Source organism: Rissa tridactyla, chromosome 1 (assembly GCF_028500815.1).
Source record: "Rissa tridactyla isolate bRisTri1 chromosome 1, bRisTri1.patW.cur.20221130, whole genome shotgun sequence".
Taxonomy (NCBI): Eukaryota; Metazoa; Chordata; class Aves; order Charadriiformes; family Laridae; genus Rissa; species Rissa tridactyla.
Genome location: NC_071466.1, coordinates 142,442,649 through 142,452,637, shown reverse-complemented (window position 1 = coordinate 142,452,637; position 9,989 = coordinate 142,442,649). Strand labels below are relative to the sequence as shown.

Below are 9,989 nucleotides of genomic sequence, written 5' to 3'. Positions count from 1 at the left end.
CACAATTCTGTTCCTAAGGGATGTTTGAACTTCCTGCTGCACATGTAGATAACGTCAGGGCCGTGAAGGTGGCAGAATAGCTGGAACCAAGCAGGACGTGCCTGCAGGCTCCTCTGTTATGATCCACCAGATAAGTTTGTCCTGCGGCCTAGGGATTTGTGCAACGTGGCACGGCCCGAAGGCCATGCTGCAGGCACACCACAGACCTGTGTATATAAATTACGGATTGCATTGGTAACATACGGGCTTCTCAGTCCCTAAGCACAAGGCCCAAGAAAGAAGACATGGCCTGTTTGAGATCACCATCTCCTCGAATGCTGTGTCTTCTGCAAGGCTCCCAAGACACGGCCCCCTCTCTTCCTCCTCTCTGGATTTGGCAGGGAAGGTGAGGAAGCTTTGCTGATACCTTGTGAGTGAAGTCTCTCATTAGAGGTGTGTGTATAATGTATATATAGATATATGTCCTTGACACAGCTGTGTCAGCACAGAAGGACCGTGACCTCGCAGGGCGTGAGGCCGAGCCACCACCAAGCTGAGCTTTGTGTGCTTCGGAGGACAGGCCTGCGCGCCACACGGAGCAGCTGCGCTACTGGGAGGAGTTTCCTGCAGGGTTGAATAAATCTCATTTTTCCGCCAACGAAGCGCTATCATCCTTTTCAAACTTACAAGAAGGCTTCAGAGAGGTTGTCCAATTATTACGTTTTTTTAACCGGAAACCTGTAACAGCCCTCGCTCCCCATCTAAGGTAGTGCTGCTAAGGGCAGGCTGGTAAAGACGTGCCATTATGTGGTAGCAACCTTGGTCAAACCATTTTTTTCCCTTTCCTCCTACATCACCCGGAGCCAGCAGAGCCTGGGGAGTGTGCTCCGCCATCGGCCGTGGGTGGAGCCCCCGTCTGCAGGAACAGAAACAGAAAGGAGGACACCACTGAAGGAACGGAGCAGAGCTGGAGGGTTCACGGGGAGAGGAGAAGCCATGTATGAGAAAAAACTGAGAGGGTAAAAAAAAAATAATCGCTGACCAAAAGAAAAACGCCCCAGCTTCAGCTCTGTGTCATTGCTGCTCCAACCCAAGGGGACCCCGCGCTGTGTGGCCCAGGGGCTTGCTTTTTGTCTGTGCAAAGTCTCTGCCTTGCTTGGGGAAGGGCGAGGGTGGTACTGGTGCCAGCATACCTGACTGGGAGACCTGGTCCCCAGTGTCACTGCAGCGGGCCGGGGGTAGCACCGAACTCTGAGCCTGGCGGGGAAGTTCCTGCCAGCGTAAAACTGTCATGGGAGCCATAAAACGTCCAGGAACAAAAAGTGCTGATAAAAATGAGCGGAAGATGGGGTGGGTTGGGGACAGGCTACGGCAGGAGCTGGCTCACCCCAACGCTGGGCAGCAAGAGAATCCAAAAGTGCCTCTTCCCTGCTCGACTGTTTTGAGGTCTTGAAATGGCTGTTGTGCCACGAAATAAACAGGAAGTGTCAGACCAGACATTCTCTGTCCAATAGAAGGAAAAAACAATACTTTTCATGCACAGTTCAGTAAAGAAGTGCATGAGCTGTTCAAATGTTTAGCCATGGAGGAAAAACGTGGATTAAAGAAGTTTTGACACACCTATGCTTGTACAGTTTAGATATTGTCATTATTACTGTTATTATCTTGCAATGAGCAGAATTTTAAATAGTTTCTAATAAGCGTGAGAGGAAGGAAGGAAAATTATTAAATATCTATAATGGTGCAGTGTATTACACAAAGTTTTAGTAAAGGAGAGATGAGTTTTAGGAGCCGTTTTCATAAAATTAGTCCATTTTAAAACAAACTCATTGCATTCCTGTCCAAGTTAAGGATGATGGGACAATGGAAAAGGTATAACTAACACATTTTAGAAGATATTTGTCATCAGTCAATACATCTTTAAGGTTTAATGCACATTTACATAGCAGTGGCATATTAATAGAAAAGAAAATAAAGCCTAAAGTTATGTTGGCTGTCATCCCTCTGCCATTTTCTCCCCTAACTCCTCTAAACATTTTTGTGTGCAATTCACCTTTCAAATACTCAGTCTTTACAGTTGGTGTATTTCTCTCCAGTTCTTAAATTCTGAAAAGGTTACAAGTTCACCTTCATGAGACCGATGCACCAAATTTAGTAAGAACACTAAAAAAGTTTTAGGATTTTTTATTTTTTCTTTTTTTGCTAACTCTTAATTTTATCTCTTATTTGTATCAAGGAACCATTTTTTTGAGTTAGGCTCCATGTATATATGTCTACCGTATGTAACAATACTGAACAGCAAGGACTGTTTGTGATAGTTATAAAAATAAAAAAAATCAAAGTGATTGCATGGCTTTGGGCAATTCATCTGTAAACTCACAGCTTATTTTAAGTATTTTCTTATCTGGTTTGGGGAGAAAAAGGAATAGGTGCTGGGATTCTGTATATATTCTGTAGTGTGGAATGTTTTAATGATGTTTTTCAAATTTCTTGTCTGTCCTTCTGTTAGAGCTGTTTAAATTTACAATTAATCCATTATCTAAAAAATAGCAAGTTATATCTGTAGCAGATATTTATAAGAATGCAGACTTTTGTTTCTATTGCGTTGATGACACAATCAATTCCACTTGGCTTAACACGTCTTTCAGGTGGCTATATCTTGAAGATTAGTGTAGTGCAAGTCTGTTCTAAAGAAATAGCTTTATGTCCCTGAAAATACGCACACAACACCCACTGCAATAGCTTATCCACAGTGCAATATTTTATGGTCAAGATACAGGCAAGAGGATGCTTAAGACCAATTTAAGTAAGACCTGGAAATTTTAACTTGTCTGTATGTTATAGTCGGATGGCAACAACTACAGATACCTTTGAACAAGTCAGATCTCTGTAATCTATTGTAACATTGCTTTTCAAAACAGTAAAGATAGCCTCTGTAAGAATTAGATGAACTGGTTGGGCTTGAGTGTTGGGAGTTAAATGTATTTTCTTCGGTAAACTTCAACCACGGTCACTATATTTCCTGTATACACACGCACACCCACACACAGAGAAAAAATATATCTCTTTTAGCAGCTCAAATGAGAAAAAATAAAAATTAAGCCCATGCTTCACTTTTGTCTCTCTCTGTTGTTTTTTTCAACAACATACTAAAGGAATTAAGTATAATAAAAAAGTTATTCCTGTACCAGAATTAAACAGTTGGTGACATTTACATTTGCTACATTTACATAAATTCAATAGAAAGTCTGATAAAGAAATCTGCATGTACAGTTTCTGTGGTTTATATACACAGAGATTACATGGAGAAAATAAACAGAGATAAGCTCTGCCATTTATAAACTGATTTACGTACATATGTGTGTTAATGTATAAGAGGCTGGAATGAGGAAGGAGACAGGGTAAGAAGACAAAGCCTTCCGACTGACTCAGATAAATGAGATGCTTTTTTACAGAGGCGATGAGTCCTGCAGCTAGAGAATATGTGACACTTGATCTGCAAGATTTCATTTGTCCTTAGTTCAGCTAGTGGGGTTGTTGTGTTTGGGTTTTTTTTTGTTATTGGTGGGTGCTACAGGCTTGTTACTTCTCTGCTAAGAGTCTGTCCTAGATTTATTCTGAATTACTCTAATGTGAAAAAAAATATATATGGAGTGCGTTCTCAAATATATCTCTATATAAAGCAATTGTACAAAGGCTAAAGTGCTAATGGTGACTTTATATATTAGTTATGTGTCATGGATAATTACTGATATAAAGAATACCTTCACAACCAACACTGGCAGTCTTTTATGGTTACTTAATTGACAATATTTAGAGGTCTGTTCTGAGCTGAGTAGATCTGGATCTAAGAGATGGACCATCTATCAGAAAATGTCATTCTTGGGAGCGGCATCTTTTTGTATAGAGCAGTTCTTTTTCCTTCTCTCATGTAGGATTGTGCTGACTGTGCTAATCCTTATGAAAATATAAACAGCAAGATAATCCAATAAGGATTATTGGATTAATTATGAAATTATATTAAATATATAATTCAATATATAAATATATTTAAATTAAATATATTATATTTAAATAATTACATATAAATTAATAAATATATTAAACATAATTTCATAATTTACCAGTGATTTTATTTTCTTTCTTTTTTTTTTTTTTTAGTTTTTACAAAATTCACAACAGCTGCCTACATTGAAAACAGCTACACAGGAGGCGTGGAAAAATGTCTGGCACATGAAAATGTATAGAAAGCTTTTAGAAATACTTACGCTGATGAGGAAGAGGACAGGGAGGGGTGAGGATGTGAAAGTTCTTCAGGCAGTTGCGAAGGGAGGATCAGGTGGTTCAGGGCTTGGTTCCTTTCCCCTGCTGTGGTGCCTACCATTTTCCATGCATTGCTCTCGTGTATTGCCCGTCTCAGTTGTCTCTCTCCCCCTTTTTTCTGTACTGGAGAAGTACTGAAAACAAAGTTGTAACCAGTGATTCCTTGAAGTTTCTCTTCTGTTTCAGCATGTATATATCTAAGAAGGCTTTAAAGCATCATTTTGACCCCCGTAAGACTCCACAGGACACATACCTACTATGCAGACTGCAGTGGGGTGAGACTGGCAGGCCTTGGATACACTGGGTCAAAAAGGACCATTGCCATGCTGAAGTCTACTTCCTGGAGAAGATCTTACAGATCAGAAGATCCAATGATTATGTCAACTGTTCCATGACCTGGTACTTGTCCTGGAGCCCTTGTGCAGACTGCTGCCTTAAAATACTGAATTTCTTAGAGAGGCACTCAAATGTGAGCATAGATATATACGTAGCACGTCTTTATCACATAGAAGATGAAAGAAACCGCCAAGGTCTGAAGACCCTTGTGAGCCTGGAGGTCGTAACCATTGCTGTCATGGAAATTGAAGGCAAGGTTTCCTTTCCTCTGGGGGACTGGGGAGGGGTGGACTGGTGAGCTCTGTGCATGAATGAATCTAGTTGCTTCTGGGCCCGGCGTCCTGCCCACCTTCTTTGGGGGCACATTCATCACCATTCAGTGACTGAGTGTCGCATCCCAAAAAAGATGTTCAAATACTGCAGGAGTAGCGGGCAGGAGTCAGCAACCAGACCTGTATGAAAAGTCTCCCTTGATTAGAGACATCATTTTTCTGTTGCTCCTGACGGAATGGAAGATAGGGTGTTTCTCTCTTGGCCTAGGGGACTAAATACAGCTGCTGGGATAAGGCTGGCTGAAGGGGCCCTCTGCTGGTAAAAAGCCCAGAGAGAATGGCATTGGTTCCAAATATGGAGTGGACAGAATCCATCAGCTGGCCTGTCCATGACCAAGCTGTCTCTGTGTCATGGGCATCAGGAAGAGTCTTGTTCCCTGAGCTTGTCTAGTTTCTGAATAAACTCAGGTTCATCATCTTGCTTCCATTTCTCCAGATTATAATTACTGTTGGGAAACCTTTATCCAAGAAGGTGCTGTGGATGATTACTGGACTGTGGGCTTTCAATCAAAGATAACTAAGAATCGTTTGAAGCTCAAGAACGTCTTTAAGGTTTGTAGACTCTGAGGGATAGGGGGAATCACATGAAATGATTTGCAATATGGGGTCACTGAATTGTAAAGTGTAGGAAAGAAGCTGTTCATATCTAGTTGGAGTTTAAAGAGTGATGCTTTTGGAAAAAGTAATCATAGGAACTGTCCTGTCTGGTTGGGAGACAAGCATTGTGGATTTCCTTCTATCATATTACCAAGCAAAGGCTAAGAGTGTAGCTTTTTTCCTTCAGGCTCCAGAGTGGGAAATCCCTTGATTGTCAGCTGGAATTCCAGTCTCATCCCAGAAACCATCCACCAGATTCCTTTCTAATCTGGATCTGAACATGGGTTTCTGTTCAGCAAATGATGCTACTCAGCCACTTTCTGTCAATATCTGCAGTGGTCCGACATCCCCTCCCAGTCACTAGGCCCCTTCCAGATTTGATTCAGCAACTTCCCTGGCTGATCTGAAGGTTACAGTTTCTGTGAGATGAGAAAAGCTGTTCAAAAGAGAAAGTCTGGGAAAATCCAACCTTTGTTTTTGTTTTGTGCCAGACCTCCTGAAAGGTAGGAGAGAGAAGAGTGAATGTGTACACCAACAGTGCTGAAAGTTTGTGCCCCGAGAGACAAGAGACCCTGCTTGAATGAACAGGTCCACATCCTTGGCCTAAAAGGATCGTATAAAAAAAAATAATAAAAAAATCTAGCAAAACTAATATAAGTTCTGTAACATTTTGATTTCAATGTATTAGTGTTTTCTGACAAATACTATTTTTAGTGAAACAGAGTGGAAGGAATCTATGGCTAAGTGGGTCATTGAACGTCTGGGAAATCCATTTTATATGGCATCTGTGGAAAAAAATTATTCTGGGCTATTACAAGTAATAGACTTCTCCTGCTATGTCCATTTCAAATCATAGCAAGTCCAAAGTGCAATTGTTAAAGGATCTAAATGTCATATTTTTATTTTCATTTCAGGATCTTCCATTTGTAGAATCATAGAATTATAGAATATCTCAAGTTGGAAGGGACCCAGAAGGATCATTGAATCCAACTCTGTGCTCCTTGCAGGACTACCTGAAATGAAACCATATGACTAAAACCGTCATCCAGATGCTCCTCGAACTGTGACAGACTTGGTGCTGTGACCGCTTCCCTGGGGAGCCTGTTCAGTGACAGATCACCCTCTCAGTAAAGAACCTTTTCCCAATACCCAAGCTGAACTTCCCCTGATGCAGCTTCATTCCATTTCCTCCTGTCACTAGTCACCAGAGAGAGGAGATCAGCACCAGGATTACCCCATCCCAGGTGGAGAATCTGGCACTTGCTCTTGTTAAATTTCATACGGTTGGCGATTGCTCAGCTCTTGATTCTACCCAGATCTCTCTGTAAGTTCTCTCTACCCTTCAGGGAGTCCACAGCTGATCATTAGCAAACTTACTTTATGTACATTCGATTCCTGTGTCCAGATAATTTATAAAAACATTCAAGAGAACCGTCCCTAAAACTGAGCCCCAGGGAACACCACTGGTGACTGGTCGCCAGCCTGATGTAACCCCATTTACTATAACCCTTTGAGCCCAACCCATCAGCCAAATGTTCACCCAATGTGTTATGGACTTGTCTAGCTGTGTGCTGGACATTTCATCCAGATGGATACTGTAAGAGACAGTATCAAAAGCCTTGTTAAAATCCAAAACCGCCACATCTACTGGCTTCCCTTGGTAACCTTGGATGGGTGACCTTGTCATAAAAGGAAATTAAATTGGTTAAGCAGGACTTTCCCCTCATGAACCCGTGCTGGCTATGACCACTGACTGTGTTGTCTCTCAAGTGGTTTTCAATAATTCCCAGAATAACCTTCTCCATAATTTTACCAGGCACTGAAATGATACTGACAGGCCTGTAATTACCAGGGTCTTCCTTCTTACCCTTCTTGAGAACTGGGACAACATTTGCCAGCTTTCAGCCAACTGGGACCTCTCCAGACTCCCAAGACCGTTGGAAAATAATGGAGAGAGGTGCCGTGGTAATATTGGGCAGCTCATTCAGTACCCTGGGATGAATCCCATTGGACCCCACAGATTTATGTGCATCCAGCTGGAGTAGCAAGTCTCAAACAAGTTCAGGGTCGGCTGGGAGTTTATCATCCCCCAGTTATGGTCTTCCAACACAGGGCTCTGGGGGTACCAGGGCCCATCATCTGTGTTGAAGACAGAGGTGAAGAATGCATTAAGTGTAAGACAGGACCAATGTTATCTCTGGTCCTCTGCTATGAGATTTCACCCATAGAAGATGGCCATCTGCCTTACTGCTTGTATGTAGAAGATAACAATCATTAAATGTTGCTAACATTCCCCAGTTTCTAAAAGCCACCAATATCCTGGGTAGACAGCTTGTCACTGGGAGTCTTAAGTATATTGGACAGTGTTAAATATCCCTGATGAGAAATTTCTGGATGTGGAAATGGAGGCAGGTAGTAGCCAGAATGGGGAACAGTGTCCTAGGCCCAATACCCTGCTAACATTGTTCTTCCTCTGATGTGGCCCAGTGGTGCACAGGCTGATGGCAAAAAGGTGCTTAAAGAGGACTGATAACACCCAAACAGTTGATTAATTCACTGTAACTTACTTATCTGAGGCATTTTGACAAGAACAGGCTATTTCCTTGACTCTTGAAAAATTAATCTCTGGCAAGAGAAGGTCAAGGTGCCAAAAGGAACATCTCTGGAGACTTGCTGTCCTCTCAGCTAGCCTTGTCTCCTACCTCATGCTGCAAGAGGAAAAGTGAACCTAAAAACACAGAAAATGCCCCATCAGGGCAGACATTGTATCTAGTATTGTCAGGAGAAGATGTTTTTTAGGGAGAGCAGACAAACCTGGACACTGTCTGTGGTTCATTATGACCCAGTCACAGTACCTCAATACCCGCAATGACTGTGGTTGGGAACCCTGCATCTTTAGTGTCTGTTTATGGACTTGGCACCACAAATTTTTCACATCTCTTGAATCTGTCCTGCTATCTGTGTCCACAGTTTACTGGGGCAGCAGATTCTGGAAGTTCACAGCTTGCCATGTAAATAAGTACTTGTCCGTGTTTTAAACCGATCAACTAATCACAATAAGTGTCAGTTCTTGCTATACTAATGTCTCATCATTAGTCACTGAAACGCTTGTCTGCATTTGAAAGACTGGGCTAGCCTAGAGAATTTTCCACTGGCTCGGTGGGAGCTGTAACGTGTAACTGACAGCGGCACTTGATCTTAAGAGCAACTTAAAAAATCCACGGACGCTCCATTCAACAGAAGCAAATCCTCCATCCACCAAGTGGTGTGACTGTGGAATGGTAATTACAGTATTCACGGTCATTGTATTTCAGGAGGTCCACTCAGCTGGCTGAAAGAAGTAAGAAAGTATTTTTATCTGTAGGCCTGTCCTGGAACTGGACCACTAGATGTATCCACTGGAAACTCCTTGAAAAGCAAGGCACATTAGGCTGCGCAGAGAATTGTAGGAATGCAGCTGTATCCCCTGCAGTAGCCAAGCTGGACTGTTTGCTCCCCTCTCTGGTCGTTTGCTCCCCTGTACTGTGCAGAGGTACTGTGCCGTCAGTACCAAGTGCTTGGAAAATAGAACCTCTCTCCATCCCCATTCCCGATGCTAGGTTATTTCTGCAAGACTAGGATAAATATTCGTTTACTTGTACCCATTTTAATCATTAAACTCTAAAGCTATGATTGGGCCCGATTCTTCTCTTATTTGTATTGCTAATCTTTTAACATAGCCAACATAGTTACTCAGAGTTTTGGACCAGTCTAACCTAAAAAGAATTTGGCTTATGGAAACTAAGAGATGACAACCTGTAACTTACAAAACGGCAGCACTCGATTAAGTGATGTCCACTTTGGTAGATGTGTCCTCTTGTTTAGGTATGGTTCTTTATATCTTACAAGTTCAGGAGATGATGCTTTCAAGCTGGTTTTAAGGAGGCAGAAAAAATTGATCACACAAGTTATGGGGGAAGAGAAACACAGACAATTTGAAGCTGCTAAGCTCAATTTATGAAGTGGACTAAGCATCCCCTGTCAATCTCTACTGCTGAAGGTCTTTGTACGTAGCTGTTAGCACAGGCTGTCAATCAAACAAGATCACAGTATACCTTACCAGCAGCTTTGGGGATGGTCCTGTCACGTGTTGATCCCCCACCCATGCCAAGGCTCATTATGCTTACTTCTTGTTTACATTGTCCTGTAGGCCTTGGCTTACCACGCTCAGCCCCTGTTTGGATTGTAACCAGCTCTCGGCCAAAGCAAGGCTGTGCCATTCCTATGTCACAAGCAAGGAAGAACCCCCAGATTGTTTTCACAATAAAAACTGAAGGCAATTATTATGGTATGTGTCTCTCAGGGCCCTGAGGACATTAAAAAAACCTTAGTTGCCTTGACTACCCTCACCTGCGGCTTCCACTGGCACATTGCCCATAGATG

At 42.3% G+C, this 9,989-nt stretch overlaps 1 protein-coding gene across 4 annotated transcripts; it reads left to right on the top strand.

Moving 5' to 3' along the window:
• Nucleotides 1-474: 474 nt before the first annotated feature.
• On the top strand, nt 475-9,233 carry LOC128903923 (C->U-editing enzyme APOBEC-1-like). Of its 4 annotated transcripts, XM_054187813.1 has the most exons (5): nt 481-745; nt 847-998; nt 4,489-4,889; nt 5,407-5,522; nt 6,482-9,233. In XM_054187813.1, exons 2-5 carry the CDS (start codon nt 976-978, stop codon nt 6,503-6,505), a joined length of 564 nt encoding a protein of 187 aa, XP_054043788.1. In that variant the 5' UTR covers nt 481-745; nt 847-975; the 3' UTR covers nt 6,506-9,233. The 4 variants fall into 4 exon arrangements, with proteins under 4 accessions (XP_054043793.1, XP_054043800.1, XP_054043788.1 ...); XM_054187818.1 differs by having other exon boundaries at nt 475-998; nt 6,575-9,233; XM_054187825.1 differs by lacking the exon at nt 6,482-9,233 and adding an exon at nt 6,059-6,419 and having other exon boundaries at nt 476-998.
• Nucleotides 9,234-9,989: the final 756 nt, after the last annotated feature.

What these genes read in the sequence shown, in the direction of transcription:
- LOC128903923 (XM_054187813.1), top strand. Translation starts at nt 976, where the DNA reads ATGTATGAGAAAAAACTGAGAGG. An exon ending in TATGAGAAAAAACTGAGAGG is followed by an intron (nt 999 to 4,488) that starts GTAAAAAAAAAA and finishes CTTCTGTTTCAG; the next exon opens with CATGTATATATCTAAGAAGG. An exon ending in TGCTGTCATGGAAATTGAAG is followed by an intron (nt 4,890 to 5,406) that starts GCAAGGTTTCCT and finishes CCATTTCTCCAG; the next exon opens with ATTATAATTACTGTTGGGAA.